General features: G+C 37.6%; 1 protein-coding gene across 12 annotated transcripts in view; it reads left to right on the top strand.

Annotated features, from left to right (window-relative positions):
- Atad2b (ATPase family, AAA domain containing 2B) overlaps positions 1–21,064 on the top strand; it is a 143,458-nt gene that overhangs the window by 88,089 nt on the left and 34,305 nt on the right. For 10 of the 12 annotated variants that reach the window (XR_005505748.2, NM_001427483.1, XM_063262289.1 and 7 more), the window contains 2 exons: positions 11,518–11,703; positions 17,861–17,996. Coding sequence is in view for 11 of the 12 variants with exons in the window: in NM_001427483.1 (NP_001414412.1) it covers positions 11,518–11,703; positions 17,861–17,996 (322 nt within the window). In the remaining variant the exon portion in view is untranslated. Of the gene's footprint in view, positions 1–8,036; positions 8,091–11,517; positions 11,704–17,860; positions 17,997–21,064 lie in introns of those variants that run through there. The other 2 variants (XM_039113122.2, XM_039113121.2) reach the window with 2 other exon arrangements.

The following is a 21,064-nucleotide window of genomic DNA, read 5'->3' on the forward strand; positions in this document are numbered from 1 at the left end:
GGCACTTGCAAACGTAATGGTCTAAAACATGTTGCTTTCTTATATATTAATCACAATAAGTTATAAATACAGTGGATAGAGAGAATGATTCAAAACAGTAACTAAGTTTACCTAGGAATTAATTGAACAAATTAGTATGCCATGCCTAAGAAGAGAATTTAAATTCAACTGAAAGGGACAATTGAATTAAAAAAGTTTTAAATTATTTTATTTTAATTCAGGTATAGATTAAATGGATAGAACCTTAGCTACACAGCTTCATTATTGTGACCTAAATGATGTTTAACTCAACTGAACCTCGATTTCACTACGTATGAAATGAAGATAATGATACTTAGTATGAGGTTCTATTAAAATAAATACATCAAATAGGCTTGATATCAGTGCTCTGAGCATGTTAGCTGTAATCATGGTTTTCATTTTCATTGCTGCTAAGACCAAAATGAGAAGGCTGCGAGTTCTTTTCTGAATTATTCATAAATTTTCAGTCTAATCCATTTATAATCCCACTATAGAGGTAGCAACCTAACAAGATTTCTGTTTCTTCTAGATAATCAACATGAGAATCACAAGATGAATTCTAGAGAAAGAAATATAATATAAAACTTTGGATTTTTTTTATGGGTATGCTAGGGTGACAATAATAAGAAACTTATATCTGCACAGGAACAGATAAAGTAAAAGGACTGAAAGACAAAACAAAGCAAGCAAAGAAAACCCACCCTGACCTCTGTAGAAATGGCATGTGATGATGGCTCCTACAAATACAGCTCTGATATATCAGTAACAGAAGAAACGGGCTACTTAGTGAGTGTCTTTTAAAAACCGGCTGTCCTTCAGAGGGACAGTCGTAGAGATAATCTCTTGTGTACCGTGTAAAAGCACTCATTGTCAGTAAATTGCTGATTGGCCGCTGAGCTGAGCCAGGATTAGAAACTGGGACATCCAACAGAGAGAGGGGAATTCTGAGATTATGTCAAGTGGAGGGAGATTCAGCCAGACACAGAAGAAGATGATCATGTGAAACTGAGAACCGGGTAACCAGCCATGTGGATTGATAGATGGATAATTAAGATAGGAGCTAGTTGGGAAACAGAGCCAAAGCTATTGACCTAAGCATGTATGTGTTCATATATAAGATGTGTCAGTTGTTATTTCTGGGAACAAAGTAGATGGGTGCAAAAACACAGGATGGATTTAACTACAGACAACAGAAAGACAAAACAATTCACTTTCCTATTTGTTTGTATATGTAAATGCAAACAAATTTTAGATCAGCTTTGGAACTTCAGCTAGGAGAATTCACGAGACTCATATGTTTATTATCATTTGCCTAAGAAAGTAGTTTCTAAACAATATACAAACACTAGAACCCAAATAAAGGAACTTGACTACAGAAAAATTTGTCTCACATAGCAAATGTATATTTAAAATAAAATTAATAGACATTGTTTGGTGAAAAATGTATTTTTCATATATCAAGAGCAAATTTCTTGAGCTGGAGAGATGGCTCAGTGGTTAAGAACACTGACTGCTCTTCCAGAGGTCCTGAGTTCAAATCTCAGCAACCACATGGTGGCTCACAACCATCTGTAATGGGATCTGATGCCCTCTTCTGTGTGGTGAAGACAGCTAGTGAACTCATATAAATTCAATCAATCAATCAATCAATCAATCAATCAAAAAAAGAGCAAATTTCTTAAATATGAATAGTATTTAAATCAGGAAAGATAAAGAATAAAAGTCTAACATAAAAATTTGCAAAACATAGCAAGATATAGTGGCATGTATCTATCTGTAATTTTCAGTATTCTGAAAGTTGAGGCAGGGCAATCAAAACTTCACGATGATACCAGATTATATTGTGAATACCTATCTTAGTCTCCTCCAACATCTGCTAAAGAGAAAAGGAAAGAAAAAAAAAAGAGAGAAAAGAGCAAATATGCTTTGTATTTATAAGGAGATTAAAAAACAACCAACCAGCTAAAAAGAGATTTTTACCTTCATACACACACACACATACACACACACACACACACACACACACACACACACACACACACACACACATGAAAATCACAAGTTTTATTTAAAGTTAACAAAAACTTAAAAAGTTAATTCTGGAAATATTCTGTATATTTGTATTTAGTTAAATGGAAATGGAAATTTATATATTTTAGAGTATTGTTATGCTTTTGTTTCTTATAAAATTTAAAGTAGGTATTATGACCTTTTGATCTAGAATTATATATTTAGGAACTTTGCCCCCTAAAGGCTTATTAGGTATAAGAATTCATTGTCAGATACAGAAGGATATTAATCGTGGCTTTGTGTCATTATTGTGTTTTATATTACTTTTATATTTTACGTGCTTTGGTGTTTTGATTACATGTATATCTGTATGAGGGTGTCTGGTCCTCTGAAATTGGAGTTACAGACAGTTGTGATCTGCCATGTGGGTGCTGGGAATTGAACCCAGGTCCTTTGGAAGAACAGTGTTCTTCACCACTGAGCCATCTCTTTAGCTTTGTGCATGCTGACAAACATAATTCATCAAACAAATTGAAAGTCCTATAATGGGGCATTGGAAAACAAGTCATGTATATACTATGAGGCCACCAACAGAGATGAGATTGGTTTACACAGGTTAATATGGGAAAGTAAAGGTGGGGTGTGTGTGTGTGTGTGTGTGTGTGTGTGTGTGTGTGTGTGTGTGTGTATGTGTGTGTGTATGTGTTGTGTATGCGCATGCATGTGATCTGTTTATGAATGGTTGCTTTGATTTAGGGACAGGAATCTGTGATTGTGAATGATTAAACTTTCTGTTTTATGCTTTTAGTTTTGCAGTGATGAACATCAGACCTAGGACCTTGTGGCAGGTGCTCTTTCACTGAGCTAAATTTTCAGCCAACTTTGTTTATTTATACCTTTAATTACAGTATAAAGGAAGAAAAAGTCCCACCTACAATAGCAGCTGTTGTAGCGTATGGAACCTTTTCTTTTTATGGCATTTATATTTGACTATTAAGCAAATGAAAAATTAACTTCAAAGGAGATAGATGTGTTATCTATTGTCGCTGTAGTCCCAGATTCTTAGAGGATGAAGCAGGATAGTTTCTGCCCAGACATACAAAATCAACCAGGCAGTACCGTGAGATCCTCCTCTTTCCTCTGTTTTCCATGTGCATGTGCACACATGTACCGTGAGATCCTCCTCTTTCCTCTGTTTTCCATGTGCATGTGCACACATGTACCATGAGATCCTCCTCTTTCCTCTGTTTTCCTTTGTGCATGTGCACACATGTACCGTGAGATCCTCCTCTTTCCTGTTTTCCATGTGCATGTGCACACATGTACCATGAGATCCTCCTCTTTCCTCTGTTTTCCTTTGTGCATGTGCACACATGTACCATGAGATTCTCCTCTTTCCTCTGTTTTCCTTTGTGCATGTGCACACATGTACCGTGAGATCCTCCTCTTTCCTCTGTTTTCCATGTGCATGTGCACACATGTACCATGAGATCCTCCTCTTTCCTCTGTTTTCCTTTGTGCATGTGCACACATGTAGTGGTGCCTGTTGAGGCCAGAAGTTAACCTCCAGTGTCATTTTTTAGGAGCCTTGCACCTTAATTTTGAGGTAGGTTTTCTTACTGGAACCTAGGACTAACAGATTAAGCTAAGTTGGCTGGCCAGAAAGCTTCAAGTATGGTCTTATCTCTACGTTCCAACACTGAGATTACAAATTCATGTTCCCAGTGGGGGTCAGAGTCAAGTGCTCCCCCATACTTGGGTAGTAAAATTTACCCAGAAAATTGTCTTTCCTAGCTGTCCCTAAATCCTGTCTCTTTAAATAATTTTGGTGGGTTGGATTGGTTAATACCTATAATTCCAGGACTCTGGAGGGCTGAGGCAAAAGCATTTCAGGAAGGCATATCTCAGCTGGAGATAACGTGTATGACTTTAAAAAAAAAGTCACATTAAAAGAGAAGCATTTTCTAAACAGGAGTCTCTGTTCTGTATTGTCTGGTGTGTGTGTATTGAGGCCCAGGTTATGGGTTTAGTGTGGTAAAGCACACTACAAGCAGCACTCAGGGTGCCTTGTAGTGAACTGTAGCTTCATAGTATGGAGCCTGGGCCTCTTAAAGTCATAACTTGGCTAACTATGGATCTTAACTTCATATTCTTCGTTCTCTTTCATTTCTGACTTTCTTTTTTTGGTCATGTTGATGGTGAATGTGGGGGGAGGGGTATCAATTTATAGGAGAAAAATAATAAAAACCTCTTGGTTTCATCATTTGGCCGTGTAGTTTGCAAAAATCCATTTTCTCAGTGCAGTTCAAAAGCTTCTTAGATGCAAGAGCTCATGCTTGAATAAGCACCAGCTTGGCCAGGTCTTGGCTAGGCCGTGGAACAGCTAGGCTCTGCTGAACACTGCTGGGGACCAGCTAACCACTGTTTATAAATGTAGTAGTTTTTCAACAGACTTTTCCATAAAGATACTGCTAGTAAGTAAAACTGATGTTTAAAAACAACTTATAAAGGACAGCAAATCTGGTTTTAAGTAGCTAAGAAAAAAAATCCTAGGGTAGTGGGTGTGGTTTAAGTACTAAACCATAGCATTTAAAAAGTTCTCTTTTCTGTATCCTCTTTCTTTCTGTCTTCTCTCCTTGGGACTAAGACTCTGTCCTGAGGATCAACTCTAAGTAAATGTGTAGCAGGAGTCAGTCTATGGCAAGTTACTCTTAGCATGTATTTCTCTAATGTATGTGAAGTTTTACATGTGTGTGTGTGTGTGTGTGTGTGTGTGTAGGTCAGAGAACAGCTTTTGGAAGATGTTTCTTTTTTCTGTATAGGTTCATGGGATTTGGTTTATGATATCTGGTTTGATCAAGCAGCTTTACCCACTTTAACATGCTTCATACAAAATAAGTTGGATATTTAATAGTGTAGCATGAAAATGAAAAAAGGGAAGACTTAAATAACCTTTAAAGGAATGTATTTCTTATGTATGAGAAAAATGAAGAGGTGAAGAGCTCTCTGTGGTGTTCTTTACACTGTGGTGATGGTATTAACTGCTTAGCTGTTTTTTAAAACACACACATGCAAGATGTCTGTTTGCATGTGAGAGGCAAAACGTCCTCTCCTCACCTGTCTGCCTTGACTTATAAATTAATATTAGGAGAGAAATATATTAGAGGAATTAGTTCCTACTGAAGAGTTCCCTCACTGTTTAAGATTTAGTGTGTCTTAGAGTTGCTTGGAGGCATTTACTGAAATTTCTTAATTCTTTGACTCCAGACCCAGGGATCCTATTGCACTGAATTTGGGATAGGTTTTAGGAACCTATTTTTTAAACATGCACCCCAATCTATTATTATTCTAGGTCTTAAATAGATTACATTTTGAGGTACAGTACTTTGTGGTCTCTGTCTGGTACTAGCAGGCACAATATGGTTCTCTGTGTGTATATGTGCTGCTCTCACATTATTGAGCATGTCAGAGTATTCCGAGATGAATGGGAAATCCTGGCACATCCCTGGTTGGTACCTAAGTTCACACACGGTCACTGAGCCCTGCAGCGTGTCCTGAGGCGTCAGTGTGGGTAGTGCATGGCTTCAGTCTCAGTGCATGGAGGTGAAGACAGGTCGGTCAGGAGTTCAGCATTATCCTTGGCTACATAACAAGTCCAAGGCCAGCCTGAACTATATGGAACTTTTTCTCTTAACCTTCCCCCCTAGACTCATGAGACAAAAATCAGTAATAACTGTAATTCTACCTCTCTTCCATTCTCAAGTGTGAACGCTGTCTCCTCTATTATTCTCATTATTGACTTAGAAAAAGGATGAATGAATATTATATTTTATCTTTTTTGTTAAAAGATATTATTAGTGATATTATTAAACTAGAGTAAATTTATATATGTTTTTAAAGATTTTAAAAATTATTTAAATATCTGTATATGGGGAGGTATATATGCACATGAATGCAAGTACCAACAGAAGTCAAACTTCCCTGGGCCTGCAATTTTGTTCACTTGTAAGTCACCTGATATGGGTGCTGGAAATCAAACTCAGGTCTTCAGGAAGAGCAATGTATGTTCTCAAACACTGAGCTAAATTTCCAGCTCTTCAATATGTGATTTATCAAAAGCTTTGAAATTTAGGTACTGTATGGTGTTATGAATTATTTGAAATGGTGAATCAAATATTTTATTTGGTGAAAGTTTTAGTATTTTTCTATTCCCAGAGAGAAAAATATATCTGGGAGTTCTCAGGAAAAGCCATTTTTGACTCAGTAATATTAAAGGATTAATATTTATCTCAGTGCAGTGTCCCCCTTTTAGTTTACCTAAAATTTTTCCATATAATATATTTTGACCATGTTTTTTCCCTCCCCCAGCTCCTCCCAGGGCCTTCCTATACCCTACCCACCTGGTTTATAGCAGCCCTCCCTTCAAAGGATACGGCTCCTGTCATGAAGTTGCGTCATCCTTGTTCAGGGGCCATGCTAGTCTGTGCTGTCCCAGTTTAATGTGTGTGCACACTGGTGGTTTTGTGTTTGTTCACACAGGTGTCTGGGTTTTTCTGTGGTATACACTCCCCTGAGTTTGTAAGCAAATTAAATTGTCTTACTTCAGAATGTGTAACAGTGATTGAATTGCACTCTTTATGGAATGAAAGTATCAGAAAATTTAGCTTTAACAGACGTTGTTTTGTAGTATTGCCACAAATAGGTATGCTTCATCACTGACTGGCTTTGTACTTAAGTAGAAAAACATGGTGTCTCATTTTTTGAAATATTGTTTTTTAAAGATTTATTTATCTATTTTATGTATGTGAGTACACCGTCACTGTCTTCAGACACACCAGAGAGGACATCGGATTCCATTACAGATGGTTGTGAGCCACCATGTGGTTGCTGGGAATTGAACTCAGGACCTCTGGAAGAGCAGCCAGTGCTCTTAACCCGAGCACTCTCTCCAGGCCCCCTATTTTTTGAATTCTTGATCCTTAGAGGTCATACAGTGCTTCGTTTTTGCAGAAGATACTCTGTAAATCTTAGGTGAATTGAATATTAATGCAGTAAAATGATATTAATAGGATAAATCACCAGTGATACTATGTAATCTTATGATAGCAAGATACAAAAAATTCAACTCATTATGCTTTGAAATAAAGCACTTTCTATAAAAATTGAGTTTTATAGAAACTCAATTTTATAGAAAATTTAGTTCCCAAATTTTACTTTTAGCCGTGTTTCATAATTTTAGTACATTAAGTAACTGACATTCTAGAAGTTTCCTGACAACATAAAGTTGTTTGCCTCTTGCCGGTGATCGCCCCTCCTAGGTAAGTCAGAGCACATCTGGCTTGAGTTTTCTACTTTATTCACATTTGCATTTGATTTTTTTCCATCTAGATTTCAAGATTTCAGTTTTTAAACAAAATGGTTTGTAATGAGGCTATAAATTCTTAACTTAAAACATGTAAGTCTGGGTATATAAATCATTGGTAGGACACGGACCAACTTGTGCAAAGCTCTGGATCTCATCCCTAGAGCTGGCAAAATAGAAAAAGAAAATGGCAAAAATTTCACACATTGAATGTGTATGCATGTAGTGCTGGGGAATCAAGCCAATGTCTGACAGCAAAGCGAGCGCTGCCCCAGACACTTTAGTTTGGTGCTGAAGCACTGCCCTCTCAGTTCTGCTCTTCAGACATCAGAACTCCTCTAAGTATTAGTGCAGTTCATATCATTAGTACTCCCTTGAATGGGCACTTCTAGTCCAGCAAGATGAGTTTTGCTTTTGATATTTAGCATAAGTAATTTGTGATTTAAAAAAAAAAACCTTAAGGAAAAGAAAACGTGGTTAAGAGATGTAATATCTGGGTCGAGAAGGAAGCCAGGAGGAAATGAAGTGTGAACAGACACTGGATCGTGCTCATGTGACGTGTGCAAGAGCGCTGGTCATGTCAGACGTGTTTTGAAACGGTTGGTTCAGTAATTTGGCCTACTGTCTTTTTTCTCTATGACAGTTTTTCTGTTTTCTACTACACCTTGCACATCCACCAATCCGAGACACCTTATAGGTGAGTATTTCTCTAGTTCTCAAGCGGCATCAGTTGTTCCAGCCAGGGGCCACTTCAGTAAAACTAGGCTCTATTTTTCGTGTGAATTGACAGGCATTCAATTTCACAAAGACTACTTTAGTCCACAGCTTTAAAAATTGCCAACATGGGATATAGCTCAGTGACAAGAGTACTTGCCTGTTGTGTGAAGCCCATCCCCAGAATCCTGCTTCCTCAACACCTAAATAAGATCTAATGATCATGAGTTAACTGTTGAAAGGCTGTTTTTACATTACTCTTAAACCAACATCCCAGAATTCACAAGAAAATGCCATTTCTTTGATGTTTATACTCTTACAAATTTTAAAATGCTAGTTTTGGAACATTCATTCACTCGTTCACTCACTCACGCACGCACTCACTCACTCACACACTCACTCACTCACTCACACACTCACTCACTCACCACCCGCTCACTCACTCACTCACTCACTCACACACTCACTCACTCACTCACACACTCACTCACTCACTCACACACTCACTCACTCACACACTCACTCACTCGTTCACTCACTCACTCACTCACTCATTCACTCACTCACTCACTCACACACTCACTCACACTCACTCACTCACACACTCACTCACTCGTTCACTCACTCACTCACTCGTTCACTCACTCACTCACTCGTTCACTCACTCACTCACTCACACACTCACTCACTCACACTCACTCATACACTCACACACTCACTCACTCACACACTCACTCACTCGTTCACTCACTCACTCACTCGTTCACTCACTCACACACTCACTCACACACTCACTCACACACTCACTCACACACTCACTCACTCACACACTCACTCACTCACTCACTCACACACTCACTCACACACTCACTCACTCAGTGCTTCTAATTGAACTTGGGTCTCAGAAGCACTATACAAGCACTTCCTCATTAAACTTGCAGCTCACCTTTTGAAATCTTAGTATAAAACTGAGAAATTAGAACAAGTTGGTTTTATATTTAAAACCATGAAAGTATACTGTAATATCGTGTTATACAAACTGAGGAATTAAAAGGAAAAGCCCTTCCATAGTGCTTTTCACTATTTCTAGAAAGTAAACGTGGTTCCCAACTAAAGGCTTAGAGGAAACATTGTAGAAATAATCTGTAGATGTTGTTTATCTCTTGTAGTCTTCTGTAGTAAGGTTAATTCTCCAGTCATATCATTATACTCATGGGTTAAAAAGGCTAAGCCTTTTGGATTTTTCTATATTTGTGTTAGACTCATCTGCTCTCGGTTTTCTAATATAATTTGTAAAATTTTAGAAAAAATGATATTTTTAGAGACATTGGAAATAATAGAATATTATGTTTAAGTTATAAATTTTGAAGAGGATTTGATGAAAATGAGAAAGAAGTCTAAAGAAAGCCGTCTCTGAGAGTTGCTGAGTCTGCGCAGCCCACAGTCAGCAGTCAGCAGAGCACCTGTTGCTTCTGTTGTTTAACTCTGACTCTGTGAACTTCTTCTTATCCTTAACCTGTTGTAGTGCCCGTTCACACTGACGCTTGGTAGTAGCTGGATGTTCTCAACATGTATTCCTACACATTCTAACAGAAGTACTAGCGTAAGGCAAAAAAAAATGTGTAGAGGCATGTCTTGTTTTCACCTGTACACCAGGCATGAGGCGACATGCAGTGGCCCATTTTCTCCTGAAGTTTGTGAGAAGTTACTGTTTGCTCGTCTTCTTTCTTTGATCACTCTTCTTAATTTCTCTTCCTCTTAGTTTTACCAGCATAGACAGGGGATTGGAAACCAGCAGTTGGAATTAGTTACTGTTTTCCTCATACCATGCCTGCTGTTGGCTTAATGTAGCAATTTCTTTAAAAAAAAAAAAAAAAAGAGAGAGAGAGAGAGAGAGTCTCGATTGCCTTTGCACTCCTGCGTGGATAAGAACCTGAGTGGCTCCTTCCTTTTGCCAATGATTTGTGCTTGTTCTTTTTTTTAAATTTCCTATAAGAACTTTGAAGAGGGAAAAATTATAGATTTCCAAAATTTAGGATAACAGTATTTACAGTAAAGGTCGGAGTTTGTGAGTCCTGATGAAACCGTGTCTACAGCTGCTCTGGATTGGTGGATATGCAAATAGCAAGCAAAGGAAGGAGCAAACATTTCCTTTGAGACACGTGACAGGAGCGTCTATGTTCCTTCCACCTGGGGAGTCTATTTGAGCCTCTGTCATCTGTGTTGGCAGCACTGTGAAATATTAGTGAATAATCTTATGTAATTGGTAAGGATGCTCATGAAATAAAAATATTTCTTTTTATTCTTTAGAACATTTCTAATAATTTGCTTGTATGCTTGTTTATTTGTGTGTGTGTGCGTGTGTGAGAGGGAGAAAGAGAGAGAATGTTGCTGTATAGCCATAGCCCAGGCTGGCCTCAAACTTGCTGTGTAATCCCATCTGTCTTGTAATTTTCAGTCCTTTTGCCTCAGCCACCTACATGTTGGGATTATAGGCATAAGTTACTACGTCTGCTCTAGTTATTTGTGTTAGGTGCTTACTTACCTTTTACATTACATAGGCTCATTGTGATGTGTTTAAAATAAGGGAAGTAACTAAAGAATAGAACTTTCTAGTTGGAAGAAATAGTCAGATGTTCAACACTTATATCTAACCTTGTTAAAAAGATTGCATCTTAACATGGAAGAAGGCAGTGACGGCCTCAACAGATGTTAGCCTGCACGCAGAGGAGAGCAGCAGTTCTGGCTCAGCAGTAATAGCCAGTCTCCTCTTACAGTTGTGTGTTGGCAGAGTGTGATGGGAAGTATGGTTTTAACAACTGAGGAAAATGCCGTTTTAATTTCCTGACAGTGGAAGTGTCTCAGAGCTCCTTGCTAACTTATTGTTCTTCTTTAGAGAAGTCAGGCTGTTTTGTAACTATGAACAATTGAGTGATAGAAAGAGATAAGTATGTAAGCAGAAAGTTCATTAAATTTAAGCTCTAGGGTAGGGTGTCTTGGTTAACATGTATTCTTGCATTCAGTGATTTTAGATACTGCTTAAGTATTTCAACAATGCTGTCCTTTCTTCCTTATTGATGGTCACTAATAACACTAAAAGTGATATGGGCGATAGAGGTGCTTATTTTTATTAGCAACATTTTTTATAGTGGTTGCCTTATTCCTACATGGTGAAACACAATTTTTTATCTTTATGCTATTAATATGTACTGAATAGGAGTGGTTAAATTGTAAAATACCTTTTTATATATGATGAGGCAAGAGTACATAGGAGTTACTTATATAAGCTTTTGTATCCTCTCTTAAGAAATTAAGTTTGGGGATGATTGACATATTGAATGTATACAGGGGTTGATACGTAGGTTTTAGAGTACTCAATTTGAGCTTTTAATCACTGGTTCTTTCCTTAGATATTTCGAGAAGCTCGAAGAACAGTACCGAGTATTGTTTACATGCCTCACATTGGTGACTGGTGGGACGCTGTCAGCGAGACCGTGAGAGCAACGTTTCTGACCTTGCTGCAGGATATACCATCCTTTTCACCTATATTTTTATTGTCTACCTCTGAAACCATGTACAGTGAGCTGCCTGAAGAGGTAAGAAGTGCTTAAATTCTATTTTTGCCTCATTATGTTATTGTGTGTGCCTAGACTTTAATGGTTGAACCATGTCTCCAGCCTGCTGTTTTTTTTTTTTTTTTTAATCTTTATTAACTTGGGTATTTCTTATATACATTTCGAGTGTTATTCCCTTTCCCGGTTTCCGGGCAAACATTCCCCTCCCCTTCCTTATGAGTGTTCCCCTCCCCATCCTCCCCCCATTGCCGCCCTCCCCCCCACAGTCTAGTTCACTGGGGGTTCAGTCTTAGCAGGACCCAGGGCTTCCCCTTCCACTGGTGCTCTTACTAGGATATTCATTGCTACCTATGAGGTCAGAGTCCAGGGTCAGTCCATGTATAGTCTTTAGGTAGTGGCTTAGTCCCTGGAAGCTCTGGTTGCTTGGCATTGTTGTACATACGGGGTTCCAGCCTGCCTTATTATATTGTTAAAAAAATTGTTGACTTATTAAATTAAACAACTTTTAATTATAATAAAAATCACAGTTTTTATACCAAATCTATTAGCTTTTTAGGCACCATTCCCTTCACTGCTGTGAAGATGAGACAATTCCATGCTAAAGCAGAGCCTGATGTGTGCGGCTTCCTCAGAAAGCCTGAGCTTTTCCACCACTGTCCTTCATAATGTCCCTTTTCATTCTTTGTGAGCCAGTAGCTTTTCATTGATGGAGTTAGATTTTATTTGGGGTAAATATTACCGTGCATTTTTTCTTTTAAAAATTATATCTGAAATTTACTTTTGAGTTCAAATAAAAAGTAAAGCCATAATTGATTCAGGGGGAAAACAGGCTTTGAATGAAACTTATCAAATTTTTCTGCCTGTCTATCCCTCTCGCCCCCCTCTTTTTTTTTGAGACGAAGTTTCTCTGTAGCCTTTGCTGTCCTGGAACTTGCTCTGTAGACCAGGCTTGCCTCAAATTATGGAGAACTGCTTGTCTCTGCTTCCTTTGAGTGCTGGAATTAATGGAGTATGCCATGACCGCACAACTTGATTAAATTTTTATTTTTTGTGTATTGGTATTTTGCCTGCATGTTTTGCCTGTGCAAGGGTGTTGGATCCCCTGAAACTGAAACTGGATTTACAGACAGTTGTGAGCTGCCATGTGGTACTGGAAGTTGAACCTGGGCACTGTGGAAGAACAGCCAGTGCTCGTTAATTGCTGAGCCGTCTCTCCAGCTCCTTATTAAAAAATTTTAATACCCCGATCTTACCTGACATTCAAATGGTATTTTAAAAAAATACTTATTGAAAATATTTTCCTAGGAGATACTGTAGAAATGATGTTCATCTAAAATATTTACATGTTTTAAATGTAATATAAACCTGGTCATATAGAATTTTATAATTCAAGTATTTGTTTACTGAGTACTTTCATGTTTTGCCTTTTGCTAGTTGTTTTAATAAATGAATTTGCATTAATTTATTAGTCTTGTATGAAACTGTTTATTTTATATAATAATAATGGTAGTAATAATAAATAATTGTATATATAGGCTTATGTATGCATATGCAGGCTATGTTGTTGATCAGAGGACTGCTTTTGAGAATCCGCTCCTTTCTTCCATTGTCATTTCTGAGGATCAGACTCGGGTTGTCAGGCTTGCATGGCAAACACTTTTACCTGCTGAGGCATCTTACTGACCCAAGTAGGCTTGTTTAATTTTAAATTGTGCGTGTGTGTGTGTGTGTGTGTGTGTGTGTGTGTGTGTGTGTGTATGCACAAAGATCATAAAAGGACATTATGCCCCTTTAAACTGGAGTGACAAGCAGTTAGTTGTAAGCTGTTTGACTTGGATGCTGGGAACTGAATTTGGGTCCTCTGTAAGAGTAGCCTTCTACTCTTAACTGCTGGGCCATTTATGTGTCCCAAATAAAATTTGGATGTTTAGTGTCTGGTAGAATATGAAGGCTACTAACCATAACTTTTAGTTTATTGTCATAGAGGGCATAGTTTAGCTGTTGTAGTATTCAGAAAAACTATGATATTGATTGACTATCCTTAATTAGCAGAAGTTTGTTAGCATTGAATCCGAGGTTTTAGCTTCTTTTCCTTTTGTATCATTGTTCTGTATTTTTGCTTTTACTAATCATGTAGATATTAAGAATACTTACATTTTTGAAGTGGAGATTATGTGAATTCTCTATAAACGGATTGCATAATTGCACAATTTAAAAATACTCTGTGTAAATGTAACTTTTCCATATCTGATGTAATTGTCATCTCTGAGGTTTACTGCCTCTGTCTGCTGACCTAATCCTAATCCTGGAAACTTAGCCTCTGTGCAGTTTTATCTAGGCCTAGAATGTTTGCAACTTCTGAGACTTACTACTGAATAAGATCATCCTTTCTAGTTCTTTCTGAATGCTGAATGGCTAGTTCAACTCAGCTTGGAGGCTGATTCTCTCCAGTCCGATTGATTGGGTCTCGCTTCTCTCTTGGCCTCTTACTCAAGTGCTCTGCGTGGCCTAACTAACTCTAGCAATCTTTTCTGGATCTTTTATCCTCTGGCTTGTTCTCTCTTCAACCTGTCGCCATAAAACCCTCTCCTTTCTGCACCTGCTCCTCAGGTAGCTTCCCTTTCTTCTTTCTTCTCACAAGAAGAAAGACTTGGGGCATATTTTGTCCCATTTTTTTCTCTGACTCGTCATTTTGTCCACCACTTAATTAGACCTTGCCTTCAAACATTCAAGCTTCCTTCTGCAAACTAACTTTATTTTCACTATTTGGGATTAAAGGTGAATACTGGGGCATATCTACAATCCAGCCAGGGGGACTAAAGGTGTGCGCTAACGTCTGAGCCATACACTACAACTAAAAAGTTTTTTCAGTAAATAACACAATCTCAGGGTGTGATCCAATAATTCTGTAATAATTGCAATCATAAATGGAAAAGGTTTTCATCTATGTATATCCACCCACCCACCCATCCATCCATCCATCCATCCATCCATCCATCCATCCATTTATTTCTGTCTAGTCTCAAGCCCATGGCAGTCCTCTAACCTCCTAGATGTGAGCTATGATGCTTGGTTCTGCTCATTTTAAAAGAATTAGTCCCATGGGATTTGTGTTGTTAGTATAAATGACAATCATTTTTAGAACCCCTCTTATATTCTTATATCCTTTATATTCTTAATGTTTCTATCTTCTAGTCCAGTAGCCCAGAACCTTAGAACTTCCATTCATGTTAATTTTCATGTTATCTTATGTACTTAGTATGTATATATTTTATAATAGAAATAATATGTTACTAGAATGTTGTGTTAAATGAATATGCTTATTTTGAGGAAATATGCTCAGGTGTCTTACTTTTGAAATGTTCGATCAAAAATTCAGAAATCATGCTCTGTAATAATAGAGACTAATGAACTGTCGTACCTTACTTAGAGTCCCACTGCTATTCAATGTGGCAGAACAAAGATTATAATTCAGGTGTGTGTGTGTGGTTTTTTTTTTTTTTTTTTTGGTTCCAAGATCATGTACTAATAGTAATTCTTTTTTAAAGTTTTTAATTCTATTATTTATTTTACGTGTATGGATGTTTTGCCAGCTTGTATATCTGTGTACCTTGTGTGTACTTGGTGTCTACAGAGACAAGAAGAGCACCTCAGATCCCTTAGAACTTGCGTTAAATAAAGACTGTTGTGAGTTGCCATGTTGGTGCTAGGAATGGACCCTGGAAGAAGATCCAGGGCTCTTAGCCACTGAGCCATGTCTCCAGCCGTCCAAATAGTAATTTTTTAAGATGCCATAGATGCAGTTTCCTGATGTTGTGATGTTTAGGCTTGATGAGTGGTCAAGGAGATACCAAATTTCGTCTTCATCATCAGTTAAGATCATCACTCAATTTCTATAAACTTATTAGGTGCCAGTTTGATGCAATGTGATGTCTTAATAAGTCTGAATTTACCCAAGGCATGTGCTGTTTGTTTTCTTTACCCTTCTGTCAACAAAGAGTAGCAAACTACCTAGTATAGTAGTATATATAGTAATATATATATATATAGTAATTTATGGTAATACACCTATAAACACACAGACATTATGTACTCATAGTTTTCAAGCACAGTGAGTCTCGACTGAGTGAATGAACAGAATATGTGAAAAATAGATTATCACTGCTCTACAGAAATTAAGGTTTGGAGGGAAGAAAGACATTGAAAAAGTAAAACAACTATGGAAGTTTATGTATGAAGTTGAAGAGATGGCTATCCTCTGATGGATGGCAGAGGGTCTGGGTTCAGTTCCCAGCACCCATATTAGTAGCCTTATAACCAGTTATAAGGCTTATAACACCAACGGCTGTGGTCGTGACACACTTCTGTCACAAATCCATATTCTCTCTCTCTCTCTCTCTCTCTCTCTCTCTCTCTCTCTCTCTCACACACACACACACACACACACAACACTATTATCTTTTTTAAAAAGCTACAGTAGTAAAATAAAAAAGAAATATTAACTTTATTACTGAAAAGATTTCACTAAAAATGAAAAGCAAGCCACAGACTGGTAGATAAGCTTTGAAACAGGTTATTTTTCTGTTGAGTGACATTATAAATGTGTTTTTAGAAAACTCTTTTAACTTAATAATATAGTAAGGCAGTTGGCTCACAGTTGGCTCAGTGAGTAAAGGCACCTGCTGCCAAAATGACCGCCTGTGTTTGAGCCATCTCTGTGGTGGAAGAAAAGAACTGACTCTTGACTTCCACAGGCATTCTGTGGCACATGTGCAACTACACACGTGCACATACAAATTCCGTCAAATGGTGTTTATGTGTGTGTCCTTTGTTTTTTTCAGACAGGATTTCTCGGTGTAGGTTTGGCTGTCCTGGAACTCATTCTGTAGACCAGGCTGGCCTTGAATTTACACAGATCTACATGCCTCTGCCTCTCAAGTATTGGGTTTAAAAGTGTGTGCCACCACCACTTGGCCCCATCAAATGATTTTTTTTGTTAAAGGTTTTGGGGCTGTTAAGTCTGGGAAAGTCTGTTCTACATGCTAAGAAAAAAATGAAACTGAATGCTTGCCTAATACCTAAAGCAAAATTAACATAAACAAATCAAAGATATGTAAGAGCTACAACTTATAGTAAACTTTATGACACCATATTTGAACATGAGTTCTTGGACATGGCCCCAAAAAAAGTAAAAACAAAAGAAAAGTAGTAAAAATAAGTAACAAGGATCTTGCAAAAATTAAAAACTTTCATCTTTTTTTTTTTTTTTGGTTCTTTTTTTTTTTTTTTCGGAGCTGGGGACCGAACCCAGGGCCTTGTGCTTGCTAGGCAAGCGCTCTGCCACTGAGCTAAATCCCCAGCCCAAAAACTTTCATCTTATATCAGTGGTTATTATCTATAGAGTGAAAAGTAAACCATAATATGGGAAAAATAATTGAAACAATAAGAAAAGCTTTTTTATCAGAGAATTTGGAGTCTAGAAGGTAGAAGTTAGCTAGTCCTAAAACCAATCAACCAACCAACCAACCAGACTCCCCCACCCCCCCCAAAAAAAATCAAAGGCAGTATTAAGTGTCATGTGATAAATGTGGATGGTATATAATTGTTTAAGTAGCTTATCTTGGAAGGGGAGTTGTAAATTGAAAGCCTTGCGAGAGCAGGTGAGGAGATGGGAGGTAGGTAATCAGCAGACAGATGCTGAGAGATAAGAAGTACTGATGAACTTTCACTAATGTTGTATGATGAAATAGTCTGTGTGAAGTGTTTCAAACTCTAGTTTATTGACAGAATAACCAGGATTCCAGAGAGTATAATGAAATGAAAGAACAGAGATGAGAAACAGAAAGAAATATAAAGATTTTAAAGAGTGATCATTAATATGCATACAGCTCCTTATTGTAGATTCTAAATAACTACATCTTGGTACTGCCCAATAGCTGTACACTCAACCGTTCGATTTGTTTTTCCTGATGATTTTTACATATAGACTTCCACTGGTTAATGACTTGGACAACTGGACTCTTTTTGTTGTGGTTTGGTTTATGGAGTCAAACCTTTTGTCAGAATGAATGTGCTGTTTATTGAGAATAGGACAAGAAATGCAAGAAATTTTAATTTGATGTAATATGTATGCTTTTAATTTTATATTCTCTTTTTTTTTGTATGTGTGTATGTATAGGTTAAATGTATCTTTAGAATACAGTATGAAGAGGTATTATATGTTCAAAGGCCTATTGAAGAAGATCGAAGAAAATTTTTCCAAGAACTTATTCTCCATCAGGCATCAATGGCACCACCACGAAGGAAACATACTGGTAAGTCCAAGCTTTTTAAGAGAAAGGCAGTGGAGTTAAGAAATAGTCAAGTCTTCGGTCTTGGTGGCAAACACTTTTATCCACTGAGCTCTCTCACTGGCCTAGATGGACATGTTGAAAATGGCTATGTGTTCACCTAATCCAAGGTTGAGTACATTTTTGTTAAAGTTTGATTAAGCACAACTTCAGAAATTCTGGTAGATTGTGCATTCAACAGCTCAAAAAGTTGAGGGGAAAATGTTATCAGTTCTTCTATGTTTTACTCTTTGAAGTACCTGGTTCTTGAAATGGCAGCTTGTAAATAACAAGTTATTGATTGCCTTGTGGAGTAGGGCAAGTTTGATAATCTGAGAGGTGGTATGCTAACTACTTTGCTCTTGTTACAAAAAGCCTGACAAAAATAAGGAAGGAAGGGTTTGAGTAGATGCAGTCAATTACGGTAAGAAAAGCACCACAGTGGTGGGAGAGTACGACACTGGTCACGCTGTGTTACAGTCAGCAAGCTGAGTGGGGAATGCTAGTGCAAAGTGTGCCTCCTCCTGTGTGGGCCACAGACCACGGAGTGGTGTTCATTACATTGGAGGTGTCAACCCTCTTTATTGATACCTCTCTGCTCACCGACACAACCAGAGGTGGATTCTAGATCCATTCACATTACCAGTGGAATTTAACAACCAAAGTTGATTAGAATGTGGTCTTTCGGCTTTACTTGCTAATTTTAAAATATTTATTTAGTATATATTATGTGGTATTTGAAAGTCTACCAAAGCCTTGTTTTAAGCATTTTATTTTCCTTGGATTTGGAACCATAGCATTTAGCAGAGCTTGTGAACTTGTTGGGTTTCAGCTCTGAATTAGGGAAGGCCTGCAGTCTAAGACATTGAGGAAGGTGTCCTTTTCTACTTTTAAAGGTCATAAAAGACCAGGTCCTATTTCTCACTTTTCAACCTCTACAAGAAATACCATTTTTGTTAAAACAACTTTAAGCCTATATTGCCTTGTTCTATTTTTTATAAATGTCATTACAATTCTTAAAAAAACTTTATACATGCATAAGTACACTTTAATATGCACCCCTCACTCTTCTCCCAACTCCTCCCAAATCCACCCCTTGTCCTCTTAGTCCCTCCACTGTTCTTTATTTATTTATTTCAACTGTTATTTATCTCAACTGTTCTTGTCCTTTTCCCTTTCTTGTTTTTATGTTTTCATAAATACCTACTTGATTTGGTTTTTGTTGTTTATGTACTATATTGTTAGTATATCAAATGTTTTTTTACCTTGATAACAGTTTATTTTACTGTTTTATATACTCTTAAATATATTTTAGTCTCATCAGTCTGAATTGTTTTTTTTTAATTCATTTTGAAACTTGTTCTGCTTCAGCATCTCAGTGCTGGGACAGAGCCACCATGTCTGGCTTGAATTCTCTGTCTTTTAGAGTTTCTTTTTCTTTATGCTCTAATCGTTCTTCACTGTCTGTGTACGATGGACAACTTTATGGAGTTGGTTATTTCCTTTGATCTTTATGTGGGTTTAGAGATTGAACTCAAGTCTCTAAGGCAAGTACTTTACCCATTAAACTGTCTGACTGGCCCTCTTTATGGTTTTTTTTACACAATCTTACTATGTTACCCTGGCTGGTCTTGAACTCATGATTGTCTTATAATACCACCCTAAATGGGTGGTTCATTGACTTTCATTTTTCATGTTAAAGACCTGGTGAAAATACTTAGTATTTGATCCTGAGCTTTAGTACAATGCCAAGAAAAAATATTTTTCCCTCTATTAAAAGTTAAAAGCTTTATGAAGATTCCCCCTACCCACCCCCCCCCCTTTTTTTGGAGAAAGAATCTCAACTATGTAGCTGTGACTTTCCTAGAACTCATAGATATCCACCTGCCTCTGTTCCCAGAGTACTGGAGTTAAAGGTGTGTGCTGCCACATTGGGTTGGAAAGATAATTTTGTAATTCAGTTTATACACCTGACAAAGGAATATGATGAAGACAATATGGACATCTCTCAGTACTTGACAGAAGAAAATAAAAACATTTCAGTAATAAAATGGGCAAAGGAAACAGCACGTGGTAAATAAACATGAGAGAATTATATGTGGTGCTAGAAATGTCTTAGGACACCAGCATCTTCATTAGCACATGGCAATTTTACAAGGTTTCATCAGTGGGTAAAGTTTGTATAAAATCCCGCATGTTATTTCCTTTTGTAAAATTACATTTTTGTAATGAACTTGAAATAAAAAACACCACACAGGTAGCTTAACAGCCGCTCAAACAAGGCTTGCCTAGACCCAAAGTCTGTACATCATTCCCACAGACTGTGTAAAGTCAGAGCCATTCTCTATCAAGTATATTCTCATGTATTTATCTGCCAAAGAAAACAAACAAGGTCCATCACAGAGTTAAAAGCTAGGAAAATAAAAGCTTTCTATCCTCTTCCACAGTTCCTGCATTCTCTTGTTCCTCATCCCTTACCCCCTTTCTTGTTCTTCTTTCTCTCTCTTGCATCCACATACACATTTGTTTAACTCTGTAGGCTATCATTCCACGTATGAGGGAACGTTGAGAGCTGTTGCCATCGTCTTGCTGAGGTTTGGTGATCTTGCCTAATGTTGTACAGCCCATGTCCATCTGTTTTGCCAGAAAATTCTTTAAAAGGATCAGAGGACGTTGTCATTGGAAAATTAATGTCTTAAGGTGCTGAGTTTATTTTAGGTACATAATAATAATAATACCTTAGGTTTTACATATGGTAGTTCAGCCTGGTTCTCCATGTCTTCAAAGGCTGTAATTTTTCTTTTTTGAGCCTTTTGCTTTGTGAGGCTGGAGAGAGGCCCTAATAATGGTCAAGAGCATATGCTGTTTAAGCATGAAGGCTGAAATTCAGAGTCCTAGCACCAGGACATGCACAAGGCAAGAATGACTCGGTGCTACATGTAACCCGTTGTGGAGGAGGACACAAACAGAAGGATCTTTGGGACTTGCTGGCAGCCATTCTCACTGAAAAATGTAAGCTCCCGCTTCAGTGAGAGGCCCTACATCGCAGGAAT

Source organism: Rattus norvegicus, chromosome 6 (assembly GCF_036323735.1).
Source record: "Rattus norvegicus strain BN/NHsdMcwi chromosome 6, GRCr8, whole genome shotgun sequence".
Taxonomy (NCBI): Eukaryota; Metazoa; Chordata; class Mammalia; order Rodentia; family Muridae; genus Rattus; species Rattus norvegicus.